This window comes from Lissotriton helveticus, chromosome 4_2, assembly GCF_964261635.1.
Source record: "Lissotriton helveticus chromosome 4_2, aLisHel1.1, whole genome shotgun sequence".
NCBI classification, from domain to species: domain Eukaryota; kingdom Metazoa; phylum Chordata; class Amphibia; order Caudata; family Salamandridae; genus Lissotriton; species Lissotriton helveticus.
In genome coordinates, this window is record NC_136064.1 from 112,059,941 (window position 1) to 112,075,659 (window position 15,719).

A 15,719-nucleotide genomic window follows, 5' to 3' on the forward strand; every position below is an offset into this window, starting at 1 on the left:
AGGCCTTCTTGGCCTTCTTTTTCTTAGGGGACACAGTGTGCCCAGTGGAGTCAGTGTCCGTACCAGTGTCGGTGTCCGTAACCACCTTGGATGATGAGGGGAGTAAAGTCGAAGAACCTTACAATGGGTGATCCCTGGCAGAAGGAGGGGCAATTTAGTAAGGGCCTGCCCGTGCGGCCAACTGGGCGCCTTAGTGGATGCAGGTTTTACCCCTGCAGACGACGTGGAAGAGTTTGCAGTGCCCTACTGAAGCAGACCATGGCGTTTCGCAAAATTTTCTAGCTGTGCCATAATAGGTTTCAAAGCGGCCACCAGCGCCTTATTAACAGTCTTAGGAACCGCTACCTCCACCGCCTTGTTGACGGAATCCTGTACGGATGCGTCCAGGGCATCCACAAGGTTGTCTTCTAGGAGGGGGCCATGCTCCTCCTCATAGTACCCATACTCATCCTCCTCGAAGTAGGTCCAGTCTTCCTTGCCAAACTTACAGCTGGAGACACTTGTGATAATAAGAATAATGTAGATCCCAAAGGAATCGATCAAGGGGGAGCAGGCCTGGTGTAAATTACAATCATATTATATAAAGCTCCTAGTCCACAGATATATCAGCCCGATGGCGTCATGAGCCACTTCATACAAATGCAACAAGCCTGCACACAGCTTGGGGCCTGCCTTATTCTTCTGCTAAGGAAAGGCGTCTGTGAAGGGTACAGCAGAAAACAGCCTCCGCTCCGAAGTGCGTTTGAATATGCGTGAGGAGTAATCCGATTGGGCATCGCGTAGTCCAAAAAATAGCCCAAAACAAGTCCAACAAGTATGCGGGCTCGTATGAGGGAAGGTGCCGCAGGCCGCAATGACACGGTGCGGCGAGTTTATGAGGAGGAAAATAGCATTCGGAAGGTAAGAGACGCGTGTGTAGATAACCGCCACCTTCCGAGTGCCCGCTATAAAGAGACAGCGTGGCTCGCTGTGAAATATGCAAAGCGCGCAAAGCAGTAATAAATAACACGAGGCAGTGTCTATTAATTAACGCCTTTATCGCGGCGGCAATTCCGCCTCGGTGCGGGCGTTCTATTGAATGGGTGGGGCTGCGACGGCCATTCGCAGCACTGGGGAGGGAGTGCCCCCGTTGGCCAACGGCCGAATGGAGCACGGAAGGGGTAAATACAATTGCACAAAATATATATACGATCGAAATATCAACGAACAGTGAGAAACAAGGGTTATGGCAAGACATAAAATCGAGCACTTAACTCTAGGCGAGCAGCAAAGAAAGAGGAAGTGTTCCTGTTTGGAGAGTCATTTATAGGGCTACTCTCTATGGTTGATGATATCGTTACACTAAGCATTATGGGATGTAATGTTTTCAATATGTTAAAAATTGTTTTTATTGGCTGCTGTTTATTTGCAGTAAAGAAAGGGAAAGCTTAATCTGAAGCCTCCGGTCCTGTAATAGAATGGGGTGGGGGGCATGTTCTCTATTCAGCAGCTCCTTTCATATATGGGGCCAAAAGAAGCGACCAAATCACACCCATTTTATCCACCTTCTGTTGGCTTCCCATCGAGGCAAGATCTATCTACAAGACTGCCTGTATCAACCACAAAGCCTTGCACTCCTCCTCTCCTCGCTACCTGGCGAATAAACTGAGACTCTCTGGAGGCTCTAGACCAATCACGTAATGCGGAGAATCTACTGCTTGAACCTCCCACTTTCAAAAAGGAACGATCTATGGCCCAATCCTTTTCAGGCAACGCGGTGAGAATCTGGAACTCACTTCCGCCTCAGCTCCAGACCACCACCTCTTCCCGGTCCTTCAAAACGGACCTAAAAGTTCTCCTCCTTCAAAGACACATCCAAATCTAATTCACACCCTCTCTATTCCCTGAAGGAAGTTCTTCCACTATAGGAAATTCTGTACTCCATGCCTATGGAAGTGCCTTCCCAGTGTGTTCTTGTGGTTTGAGTGTCGGCCATTTATTGCGGTATTATACCTCTACTTGTATCTTGTACGCCTATCTAGCTTGCACACATCACTTTTTCCTCTTATAATGTATGTTTGTTACCTCTTCCTGTATTTTGTTTGCTTTTGATATATGCACAATTGTCACTTTTGCCTTATGTAACGTAACGTTTGCTTTTGTAACATGCCCACTTGTAATTTTCTCCTCATGTAACGCTACTGTTCCTATTGTGAAGCGCTCTGACACCTTCGGGTAAAGTCCGCACTATATAAAAACGCATAAAATAAAGTAAAAAAATAAAACTTCAACCCAGGGCTGCCCGATATGTAATAATACACCGGATACGGACCAACATGTATTAGTTTTTTGCCCGGCATACAAGAAAGCGAAACACCGATGGTTACTGCAGTTATGCAGAATCCTTGGAACAACTCATTGTGCACAGGCTTTTAGGATATTAAAATACTCTAGTATGCCCATTGCGTACTCAGTTTCTGGCTATCTGTTTTCAATGTGGTGCGCACGCAGAGCTATTTTAAAGTTAGGGCTCGCCCAATTAAATCACTCTACTGCACCATTGTGATTGATTGTTTTATAAATCTGATTTTATTATATAAGTGTCACAAAAGTGTACTTTAAAAATATTTATTATACTTTTAAACTTCCTTAGGAATTTTCTAACAACATTTTAATGCACATAGATTTTACTTTTTGAACATTTGACCCAGATGACTTGTGTTGTACTTGTCTTTAATTGTGCTTTTATGGCCTTGTCAGGCTCTAATGAGGCCTGGCTCGATTTGGCTGTCAATGAACCAATCAATGGAGGCCTCCACCGCGCCCTGCAGAGCCAGCGTGAGTCCCTCTTCTATGTCTCTGGCGCCGTCCGACGCGAGTCCGCCTTCTCTGTCCATGCTCCTCGGATCCGCTGCTGGGATTGGCTGGGCCTCGGGGACTGCTTCCGGGTCAGTGTGGGCAGCGCCGCACCGCAGGCTGCGAGTAAACAGGAGGCGGGAGCTGTCTCCAGTGCGGCCGGGGCAGGGTGGGGGCGCCCGGGAGGGGCAGCGGCGCGGGGGGGCTGAGGGGGCACGGGAGGGAGCCCGAAGGGACCCAGGTGACAGGGGCCCGCAGGGAGGGGGACCCAGGGCAGAGTGGCCGGAGAGGGCTCTGGAGGGGTCCAGTTGACAGGGGCCCGCAGGGAGGGGCCCAGGTGACAGGGCCCCGCCATGTCGGACTCGGAGAGCGACGAGGAGCGGCCCTTCTCCCTCACCGGCTTCCTCTTCGGCAACATCAACGAGGCGGGGCAGCTGGAGGACGAGAGCGTGCTGGACAAGGTGAGCCGGGGAGAGGGGGCAGAGGCACAGGCTGGAGGGTGGGGGCAGAGGGTGCTGGAGGGTGAGACTGGGGGTGGAGAGACACTGGAGAGGGGGGACCAGAGGCACAGACTGGAGGGTGGAGACGAGGGAGAGACCGGGGGTGAGGGGGGGCAGAGGGTGCTGGAGGGTGAGACATGGGGTGAGAGAGAGTGGAGAGGGAGGGAGAGAGAGGACCAGAGGCACATACTGAAGGGTGGGGGCGAGGGAGGGCTGGAGGGGGAGACTGGGGGTGAGAGACACTGGAGAGGGAGGGAGAGAGAGACAGACAGACAGGCAGAAACTGAAAAGTTGGGGCTCGAGTGTGCTGAGGGGTGAGACTGGGGGGGGGAGGGGGCCGTAAGGGGCACTGCAGGGAGACAGGAGCAAAGGCACAGACTGAAGGGTGGGCGACCATGGCATTGGTGGTTGAAGGGGGGGGGAGGGGGCGGACTGGACGAGGTGAGAGCAGAAGGACATAGAAGGCAGGCAAGATCTAAGTCAAAGACACTGGGGTAAGATGCATGAGAGTGCGACCCAGCGGGGATAGATGGAGATAGAGAAAAAGAGCTTCGATTCTGGGTGGCAGCAGAGTATGCTGTACTCAACGACACAGGGATGGTATGTTTGTGACAGAAGGTGGACCAGCGTTATGTAGTGGAGGATAAGCTAAGGAGTGGACAAGGTTGTACCAGAGGGGTGCATCCGCCCGGGGTGGGGTGATCTGTGTGCTGGACAAGGGAAGACCAGTATAGAAGAATAAAAGGAATGAGAATGGGTTCTCCAAAGTTAATGTCAAAACACCTCCTAATGAAGTGAAGTGAAGATATGAAATTGTGCAGGATGGAACTAGATAGTTATTAGCTTTCACATGTGTTGAGCAGTGTATTGTATTACACTATTAATAGCGCCTATTATCCCTATGTGGAGTGCTGAAAAACTTGCCTACGTCTGTGGCACGCTATTTATTTATGTTTATTTTAAAAGTTTTATATAGCGCAAACTAGACCCTGGAACGGTATCGGAGTTCTTTACAAATGTACATCAATTAGCTCGATAGACTAGGAACTAAAATGAGTAGATAGCAGGGAAACCATAAATGGTGTCAATACTAGTAGATGATTCGGAAAGTACTCAAGTGTGTGTTAGACATTCGTCTTTGGAATCAGGTCCAGATCCTGGTTGGTGAGCTAAATCAAGTGTTGGGATCAGGGTACGGATTCGTTCATTAAAAGCAGTTTGACTGTTGAAGTGCAAAGTTTTGTGTGTCATGCAGGCAATTTTTATCTGTGTTCTTGTCTCATAAGGAAGCCAGTTCAGTGCCTTTAGATCAGGGATGGTGTGGTTGTTCTTTTTGGAGCCGGTGACAAGTGTTGCAGCTGCGTTGAGGGGGGCTCTTAGTGGAACCAGTCTGGATCTCGGCAAACCACATAAAGTTGTATTCCCATTGTCTATTCTGGATAGCACTAGAGCTTGCATGGCTGATTTGAGGTCTTCAATGGGGAGGAAGGGTTTTAGTTTGCTAATGTTCATATGATAGTTTGCTCCTCTGGTTGCTGTGCTGATATGTTCCTGCATGGTGATATTCTTGTCGAGTGTTATTCCCTGTGATCTTGTGTAATCTATGATGTGTGGTTTGCAATTGAAGGCTGTTAAGTGTTTCATCCAGTCTTCAATGTCCTCATGGTGGGGTAATTAGGAGGAATTCAGTTTTGAGTGCATTAAGTTTGAGGCGTTTTCTGGCCGGTTTTTCGCAGAGTTGTATTGAGTAAGTAGATATCATCTGGGGATGAAATTGTTAGGTATAGTTTGGTGTCATTCACATGTATGTGGTAATGAACATTGGAGAGTTTCAGAATTTTTGTTAAGGGCTCCATGAATAGATTGAAGAGGGTAGGTGATAAGGAGGAACCCTGAGGGATTCCAAGGTTGACCACCGTGGTAGTGAACAGCGATTGCTTTACCTTGATTCTTTGCATTCCTCTGTGTAAGAAAGAGGCAAACCATTTTAGGACAGCCCCTAATAAACCCATTCTGTGTTCAAGTAAGTCCAGGAGACTATTATGTTTGACCGTATCGAAGGCCAAGGATAGGTCATGGAGTATTAGGAGGCAGGATTCGTTTTGATGTAGTATTCTTAGCGTGTCATTGACAATGTTTGTCAGGGCTGTTTCCGTGCTATGGTCCTGCCGGAAGCGTGATTAGAACTTGTCCATGAGGTGGGATTGAGCTATGTGGCTGCATAGTTGGGAATGATCGCATTTCTCCAGTAGGTTTGCTAGGGTAGGAATAGTGGATCTTGGATGGTAGTTATCTGGGATTGTGTGGTTAGCTGTGCTTTTTTTTTTTTTTAATGTGGGTAACTTGGCCTTCTTTAAGGCAGTTCGGAAGTGTTCCTTGTACTAGTGAGGTGTTCACTATCTTTGTCCAGAGAAGTTTTGATCACGCTGAAGATGTTGGCTGGAAAAGGGTCGCAGAAGTGATTTGATGGTTTACGTGTTGTTAAGGTCCCGATAATGTCATTTTCGTCGAAAGTTTTGAAAGTGTTCCAAGATGATTTGTTTTTTAGGGTAAGTCCGAGTTGGTTAGGGGTTTGTACAGAACGCGGCACATAGGGGGTAAGTGAAGGTATCATTGTGAGGTGTTAATTTGCTGTTTGGAGTTCATGTTCTATCTTTTTAGATTTTTCAAGGGAGTAGGCGGCAAATATGTTGCAGTTTAGTTGCGAGTTCGGACTTAATTTAGAGGCTATGGGTTGTTGAGAGGATTGTTTGATAATTTTTAACAGTTTTCTTGGGCAATTTCTGGCATTCTTTAGTTGAACTTTGAGGAAATTTGCTTTTGAGATTCTGTTTGTTGTGGGTGCTCCTCTGTGATCTCCGTTGCTTAAGGTGCTCTAGTCTTGGTGAGGATCTCCATTACCATTCACCTAGTCTCAGATTACGTTTTTGCTCATTTAGGCACCTATTGTACCATGGTTTGGAGCCTTTAGAGGACAGTCTTTTCAGCTGAAAGGGCGCAACTGCATCAAGAATGCTAGTCATTGAGTTGTTGTTGTGGTTTGTGAGGTCATGGACATCTGTAATGTCCGTTGTCGGCGTTAATACGTTGTTGCTGAGGGATGTCAAAACATTGAGATTAATGTCGCAAGTTTTCTTTTTCCGTTTTTTGAGTTTCTTAAGTTGGGGTTTATGTGTTTTTGTTGTGTCGGTGATAAGGAAGGTGATGCATTGGTGGTCTGTCCAGTCAGTCTTCTTTCAGGATACAGTTTAACCCAGCTGATGTAGTGTTTTCAATAAAAGCTCAATTTTCAGCTTCCATATTGTTGTAGCCCAACATGTTTCTTCACTATGAGGCTTCTTTTCTAAAACATTTCTGGCCAACGCACTCAGTTGTGCTACTATGTCCAAACACTTTCCCAGCAAAAAGCTGTTTTGTTAACTCAGATCACTGTACCTACAGACTCAAACACTGCTTCTTCAGCCTCACAGAGTTTAAAGTTGTTGCTTATGTCACTTGTCCATTACGTATGTATACTCTGTGCAAATACTGATTAAAGACCAGAACCAAACCATCACAAACATTCTGGACCTGAGCTTTTCTTCCCAAGAAGCAAAGCCAGTTTTAATGTTTGCCTGTACCTCTGATTACGACTCAGAATTGGGACATAATAATAGTTTCAGTTACTCTTTTCCTCTTCACTCACCAAACCATAACATCATCTCAAAGTAATGCCATTGTATCTCTTTAATGGGCTGTCTCTACTTCAAACTCCTGTCACATTGTAGTGGATGAAAGCTCTGTTTCGCACACTGATTGGACATTAACCACAAACTGCTCCATTCATTCATGCACAATTTTGTAATTCGCCAAAATATCCCATCTCTCAGTCCCTATATGAGAGAGCAGCTTAGCTCATAATTCGTTGAGTTTACTAATTAGAGCTCTATAATATCACCCTGGAGGGCGTGGAGAAACATCCCTGCATTCAACCGAATGTAGATCAAATACATGTTTATTGTTATTCATGAGTGAAAGATCCGTTCAAGCACCAGCAAGGTTTCTGTAAGGTGTAAATAAGAATTGTATCTTATGGGACCATTTGTTTTGTATGTTATGAATATCCCGGGCCAGTTGAGTTAACAGGTTTTCCTTGTTAATATACTACGGCCTTCTTAACATACAAACAGTGGCACTACGACCATTAAAGCGCAGACAGATGTCTCTTGCGCTATTTGAGGTACATCAAATAATCTTTTCCCTTTGCGATACCGTCAAGATCCCAGAGCTTAAAGGCCGGCTGTACCGATTATGGCATCTGTTGGGTAAGGAGAAGTTAATAATGTTCCCCACAGAACTGAGAAGTGTGGTCCCCTTTTACTTCCACAGAATTTAAAGAACTGCTTTACCCTAAATACTTTAGCTCGTTACACATACTGGCCAAAATGACATGGAGACCAGGCCGAGCGAAAACAACTTGATTAGAAAAGAGTTGATAGAGACTTGTCTTGCAGCAGATGGAGGAACCAGTAAATCTACCAGTGCAGTGGAGAAACCACTAACATGCGTAACATGATTGTTTCTTTACCTGTGAGTGTTGGCGGCAAGGTGGGTGGTGGCTTGAGAGAGTTCGTTTTTCAATGTCTGTCTCCCTCTGGCATGTGGGATGTAGGCAGATAAATCTTACCATTTCATATTAAAACTTTGTCAATAGGGCAGAGTTGATCCATAAAACAATTCATTTTACTGTATTAATCTCTTTAATCATTCAGCTGCATTAACACCTACTCTTTCGACGCTTCACATAAAGCCCCGTTCATAATTTTATCACTCCATAATTTTTCTTTTGTCTTAGTCCTTGCAGGACACAAATAAACCTTGTATATCCTCTCTAAAAAATATAAGAAATATAGAACACAGGCACAGAATGTTGATGCAGTATTTCAGTGGATTCAGTGAATTATGCAACATTTTTAATGGCTTCTCATTTTCTTGATTTTGTTAAACACCAGGGAAATCGTGTGTATATATGTGTGTGTGTATGTATGTATGTATGTATATATGTGTATATTACCTACTGGCGGTCGCCAGTAGGGAGTTATAGTTAGGACCTAGTTTCCATAGGAAATCCGCAAGTCAAAATTTATTTTTCAAGTCAAAATTTATTATGTTTTGGCTCTCACTGAGGGCCACATAAAAATTAAACATAGCATAATACAATGATAACAAATAAAAGAAAAAGAATATATAAACATACATAATTAATAATGAACGAACAAAACACTACAGTTATCGGCTCTTAAAGTGAGCCACGGCAACATCCCAGCAACCTCAATAAATATTTAAGAACCCTTTAAAAAATTTAAAAATTCTACAACAAAACAGTTCATTAGGAGGGCAGTAAAGAGCATGTACAAACAATTTAACATTTGAGATTCCCAATTGTAAACAAATAGGTTTAATCCACTTAAATCGCAAGGAGCGTAAAGCAGGACAAATAAACAAGACGTGGTTACGATCTTGAACAGCGACATTACAGAAGTTACATATAGGGGAACCCCCGTACCATTTTGCTAAGAGTGAATTAAGAGGGAGCAAGTCATGTCGTAGGAGGTACCATAACCTACGGACTCCATGAGGAATATTCCAGGTCAAATATTGTTGGGCCAGCTTGGGGGTGTATGTCTCTAGCAGAGGTTCCCTGTCATATAGTCTGGGTTGGGCAAGGGTATCCAACTTATAACATAGCTCCCACGAAGCTCTTTTTAATGAAGCTTTAAGTTCAAAGGGAGTAAGTAAGAATAGGGTACTCTCATCCAACTCTAACAGGGCCACAGCTTTCCTAAAATTTTTTAGTAAAGAGGAAAAATCGTTAAGATTACCCAGTAACTCCTTTTTAATGAGCTCTCTTAGGGTACCAGGTTTTCCTCTAGCCAAGCATGCTACCCATCTTACCAGGGCCACCAATCCCTGTGTCCAGCAACTTCGGAGTCCAAATTCTAATCTGCATGAGGAGGTAGAACATGCATTACTAAGCGATGTAATTTTCCGAAGTACCCGTCCTTCCATTTTTTTGAAGGAATCCCCAATATTTCAGCTCCACTAATTCTATTCCATATAAAAGAGTAGCTGGCACTTTTGCTTTAAAAACTTCCAGAAAGAGTGAGAAGTGTCTCTTCCCAGTGGCATTGTATAACGAACATAACCCCATACCATGGGTCAGTGCTTTGCGAGAGTTATGTTCGATATGGGGAATCTCACTAAGATTCGCTGATATTATTTTGCCTAAAAAAGGATAAGATTTAACCACGTCGAGTTTTTGCCCCCCAATAAACCACTTATAATTGCTCGATCTGCATTTTCTCTTACCAAAAATACACATGATTTTACTTTTTGATGTGTTAATTTTCATATGGTGTGCTACAGCAAATTCATTCAGTGCAAGCAGACGATTAGATAAACCCTTCGGGGTCAAATCCAGGACAAGAATATCGTCTGCATACATTAGAATAGATATAGCAGACCCTCCAATTTTCGGTGCCACTCCCTCACAAGATGAAATAAAAATTGGGAGGTCGGCCACATATAAAGAAAACAATATAGGCGCCAGTATACACCCTTGTTTAAGGCCATTCTGGGAGGGAATAGATGAAGTAAGACCCTCTTCACCGCCTTGTAGCACCTTACACCATGTGTTCATATGCAGAGAGCGAACCAATGCAAGTAAGTATCCTGGCATACCCAATGCCGCCAATTTTCTCCACAGCGATGGGCGGTCCACTTTGTCAAACGCCGTGGAGAAATCGATAAATGCGGCATATAAGCCACCATCACGGATGCATACATACTTGTCACTGATCACCTGCATTAATGTCAGGTTATCTAGCGTTCCGTGCTCTTCACGGAAACCAGTTTGTTCCATTGGTAAAATCTTATTGGTTTCTGCCCATTCCATAATTAACATTAGTACACATTTGGCGAAAATTTTTCCTATGGCATCTAACAAAGCTATTAGACGATAATTAGATGGCAGCTCCCGATCCCCCTTTTTAAATATAGGAATTAATATACTACCCCTCCAGGAGTCAGGGACAGTTCTTGTTAGAAAGCAAGCCTGAAATATAGGGAGAAGAATCCTACTCCAGGTAGCAATATCCTGCTTAATGATTGTCATGGGGAGTTCGTCTGGACCCATGGCTCCAGTAGAGCGCATACTCTTTATTGCAGCAACTATTGTTTTTTCTGTAGGGAGAATGCTTTTTTGCATACCATTTAACTCCAACATACCTATATCCTCCAATACTTCATTTGGAGCATATAATGCAGTTACAAATACTGTCCAGACTTCTTCGCAGATGGCTATAGGACGGGGAGCTACTATGGTACCACAGCCTTTCCTTATTATAGACCAAAATTCTCTAGATCGATTAAAGGTTATAGCCTCCCTCAAACTAACCCAAAGAGAGTCTTCTTTTTCTCTTTTCAATTTGAGTCTCAATCTAACTCTTCTACGTTTTAATAGTGCTAGTAGAGACTCATTTTCCTCAGATCTATTAAGATATTGTTTCCTGATTAGTGCATTTATCTCCCTATTCAGGAAAAATAGAGGACTAGGTGAAAAATGTGGTCTTTTAGGGTTTCCCTTTTTCTTGGCAAATCCAATAACTTTTTTAATAAGGTTTTCGAGTTGTAGGAATTCTGTGCCCTCCCACTGATCGAGTTCTAGTAAAGTTTGAGCCAGGAGGCTTTGTACATCCTTCATGGTAGTGGGACCCCAAAAACATCTACCCGACCTTCGATCAATGGAAAGATCTCTATGCTTTAAGGACCAGGAGTTAGTTTCAGAAGGGGTTAGTGAAAGAGGAAATCCGCAACATTCTATTTGGAATAACTTTGGCGCCGGTTGACAAATGTTCGTGGAATTCTCAAAGAAGATGGGGCGCTCCGCTCCTTCCCTGAAAGTTTTGGGGTGATTCGTGAAGCGGGGGCCGAGAAAAAAGGGGGGGTCCGAAAACGTGTTTTCCCCATGCAATTTTCCATAGGGACCTTTCAGTGAGGTTACAGGCCAACTTGCTGAACGGAATTACACCAAATTGGCAAAAAGGTAGAGTTTGGTTCGCAGTTTACGTTTTTGTTAAATGGTGTAAATCCGTTCAGTAGTTCCTGAGAAAATCAAAAGTAAAATCATAGATATATCTATAGACGAAGTACTGTACGAGTACCATCCAAGGACAGTATGCGTACCATTACGAGCTGCATGCTAATTGGCTGTCAACTGTCTGTCAACACTACAAACCAGGAAGTGTTGGCAGCCATCTTGTGTCTCGGTAGAACCGAGGCGCAAGAAAAGTGATAAACAAGTGCGCAAAAGATGCAAAGGGGGCAGGGTAGAAAGACCCTGACCCCCTAGGCCTGCTCAGGGGTTCCCACAAGGACCCCAAAGGCCCCAAAAAAATTTTTTTTTTTAAATGTTGGGATACGCGTACCCTGTCGATTTCCCCCCCCCCCAAAAAAAATTAAGGCACCACTCAGTAAACGCGCCCCCTGGCGCGTTTGCAGAGGGGGAAATAATTCCCCTTGAATACTGGGGGTCCCTGGGGGGCCATGCAGCCCACCAGGAACCTCCAGTATGCACCAGGGGGCTGCCTTGCAGAGATGTATAAAGAGGCTACACCCCTTTTTACACCTCTCTGTAACTCAGCCCCCTGTCACATACTGGAGGTTCCTGGTGGGCTAGTTGGCCCCCAGGGACCCCCAGTATTCAAGGGGAATTAGTTCCCCCTCTGCAAACGCGCCAGGGGGCTGCCTTGCAGAGAGGTGTAATGAGGCCACGCCTCTTTTTACACCTCTCTGCAACGCAGCCCCCTGGCGCATACTGAAGGTTCCTGGTGGGCTAGTTGGCCCCCAGGGACCCCCAGTATTCAAGGGTAATTAGTCCCCCCTCTGCAAATGCTCCTGGGGGCTGCCTTGCAGAGAGGTGTAATGAGGCCACGCCCCTTTTTACACCTCTCTGCAACACAGCCCCCTGGCACATACTGGAGGTTCCTGGTGGGCTAGTTGGCCCCAGGGACCCCCATTATGCAAGGGGACTTAATCCCCCAACTAAGAACGCGCCACGGGGTGCGTTTGCACAGAGGTGAAGGTAGGGGACGGGGCTTGAGGTGATATGTGTGCAAACATGCCCTGTGGCACGTTTTAAGTTGGGGAATTAATTCCTCTTCAATCCAGAGGTCCCCTAAGGGCTAACTAGCCCACCAGGTACCTCAAGTAAGCGCCACGGAGCTGCATTGCAGAGTGTTGTAAAAAGGGGCGTGGCCTCTGAACACCTCTCTGCAACGCAGCTCCCTGGCGCATACTGGAGGTACCTGGTGGGCGAGTTGGCACACAGGGTACCTCAGGATTGAAGAGGAATGAAATCCCCAACTTAAAACGCGCTATAGGGCGTGTTTGCACACGTCACCTCAGGCCCTGCCCCCTTCCTTCACTATTGAGCAAAATATTCCTCTAAAATCAGGCGAACTACGAATTCAGATTTACTCACCTGTTATCAGGAGAGATCTCAGTGCTGCATCTTTCAGCCCACTACTGATCCTGAAAAGTAATTCTAACCATACTTATTGTAATTTGAATTTCCTTCCATAGGCTAACATTGACTGGTTTCACTTGGAAATTCTTCTAAGTGTGGAGTTTTGGAACTTTAAAAAATTCCTCTAAAATCAGCCGAACTACGAATTCAGATTTACTCACCTGTTATCAGGAGAGACCTCCGTGCTGCATCTTTCAACCTGTACTGATTCTGAAAAGAAATTTTAACCGTACTTACCAGTAACTTGAATTTCCTTCCATAGGATATCATTGCCTGCTATATAAAATATATATAAAGTAAAAACATTTTTTTTTTAAATATTACAATTTTAATATTTGTAAACACATTTTTTCCAATTTATATTAAAAATATGTAATGTAATTAAAAAAATCTACAAATAAATAGCTTAAAACAATGTAGTAAATCAGTATAAAAAATATAACAATTAATACATTTAAAAATTATCATTTACAAAACCTTAGAAATTCACTGAAAAAACCATAGGTCTCACACATGTTGTAGTTAGCTGGACATTTCACTCATACAAAACCATTGTAGTTTAGTTATAGTTAGTTCAGCTAACTATAACTCGCGCGCCTGCAATGCACTGCGGATGACGTCACATATTACATCACTGAATATATATATTCATATCTTTCAGAGCAGCTCATGTGTAGTCAAAATCAGTTGCTCTATATCCATCTGTAAACCTAACGTCCTAATGAATCACATTGTGACACTCGTACTACGCCTCCTCTCTAATCAACTTTGAATTGGAATTGGGCACCCAGGTTCCGTTCCTCTCTGAGATACAGTCTGGTCGGACTGAGAAATGCAAACAGCTTCATGTATTGATAAAACTGTTGATAGATCAATGGAGCTGTGTTCTGTCAATGTTCAATCTGAGTGGGAAAATGGAGCTCTCATAATATAGAATCCAGCAGGATATCGAAGTGGTGACAATCTCTTAAGCACAACTAGGGCATAGCTCAGAGAGGTGGTGTAATCCTATCCCTGGGGAAACATTTGAATAATTTTATGGTTTTATAACCAAAAACCTATTTCTGTTTTAGTGTGTCAATAATCACTCCCACCGTCAAAAACTACAGTTATTCACAACTAACTACATTACTTGATAAAGGAAGTTTAAGCCACAGTGTTTGTGGAAAGAAGATTAATTCTAATGACTCTAGCATCACAGAAGTTATTTTCAGATGATGAATGCTATATGTTCCTGTAGCTATAGGGGTAGAGCCGAAAGGGAAGAATCTCAAAATCATAATGGGTAGGACTTTTGTAACTCCTTGTTTGTGACCCCACCACAAAACCATTGTTATTGTATAAAATGCTTTGGTCTGACTCGAGTGAAAGGTGTAAATTTCAAGGGATCACATTTAGACCCCAGTGGAGTTATGAGTTAGTTCAGAAATAGCATGTATTGTGTGTTTATTTCCCTGCAGGACATCGCCTCGCCCCCCCACCCCCCAATCTCAAAGAAATGATGTAGTTGTCCTGCTCCTTTTAGTTCCCTAAGTAGAGCCAGCAAAGTTCTAGTAACACTAATTGGAGCAAACTTGCTAGTACTTGTTGGATGGTGGTGATTTGCCACAGCATTTTCTAAGTAAAATTGAAATTTAAATCAGTGCTTCCCAAATGTTTTAGAACCACAGCACAATTTTTGTAACAGTTTTTTCTGGAACTCGACTCAAGCCGAGTCCCAAGATGGCTGCCAACACGTCCAGGCTAGAAGAGTTGGCAGCCAATCCGATCTCAGCACGAGATCGGAAGAGGTCGTGGATCCTCCACATCCCTATATATACACCTGAAAATTTCCTTTAATTACTCCATAACTACTGAACGGATTTACACCAAATCACAAAGAAGCTCTTCCCTGGACCAACATCTCCCTTCCTGCCAAATTTGGTGTAATTTTGTTCAGCAGTCCGGTCTGTAGCTGTGTCTAAAGTTCCTATGCAAATTAACAAGGGGAAAACGCCCCCCCCCTTTTCACGGCCCCCGTTTGACGGATCAAGCCAAAACTTTCAAGACAGTAGCTGAGTGGGGCTGCAAACTAGTTTTGAAAATTTCGCAAGGAATCGTCAAACTACGTCATTGCCACTGGGTATAGTTGGACTCGCGATTACTCAGGAAATGCATTATTTTGTGTTGCTAATAACTTTGGAACCGGTTTACTAATCTCCATAAAACTTTCTAACAAAGTGCTACTTTTCGACTAGTTAGTGCATGGAAAGTTTCGGGGTGATTCATCAAGTATGGGATGAGAAAAGGGGGAGGTCCCTAAACGTAATTCCCCATTCATTTTTCCACAGAAACTTTAGAGACTTCTACAGCCCAAACCGCTGAACGGATTGACCTCAAATTTGGCAGAAAGCTAAATTTTGTCCAGAAAGAGTGCTTTTTATAATTAGCTGAAAATACGATCAGCAGTTTTTGAGCAATTAATGTTAAAAAATGTTGTATCTCTGGGGACGCGGAACCTCCACGGATCCGACAGATCTCCCGCTGAGATCTGGCTGGCTGCCACCACATCAACTAGAAAGTGATGTCAGCCATCTTAGGGCTCACGGCTCAATCCAGAGTCTGAAAAAATGCACTAAAAAAAGACATAAGGGTTCAGGATACGGACCCCCTGACCCCCTGGGCCTGGTGGTGGGCTCCCAATGGGGCCACGCCTGGGGCCCAAAATGGGTTAAAAAAACAAATTCCACTAATTTGCAGAGGATCTGCTGTAAAATTAAAGAAGAGGTGCGGACTGCTGTGCTTCCGTTTTTTAACACTCCCTCCCCAGGGGAATGATG

General features: G+C 44.2%; 1 protein-coding gene across 1 annotated transcript in view; it reads left to right on the top strand.

Annotated features, from left to right (window-relative positions):
- Positions 1 to 3,115: 3,115 nt before the first annotated feature.
- LOC144752244 (transcription initiation factor TFIID subunit 1-like) overlaps positions 3,116 to 15,719 on the top strand; it is a 303,153-nt gene continuing 290,549 nt past the window's right edge. The window contains exon 1 of the mRNA XM_078640245.1: positions 3,116 to 3,296. Within this exon, the coding sequence (XP_078496371.1) occupies positions 3,189 to 3,296 (108 nt within the window). The 5' untranslated portion in view covers positions 3,116 to 3,188. The remainder of the gene's footprint in view (positions 3,297 to 15,719) is intronic.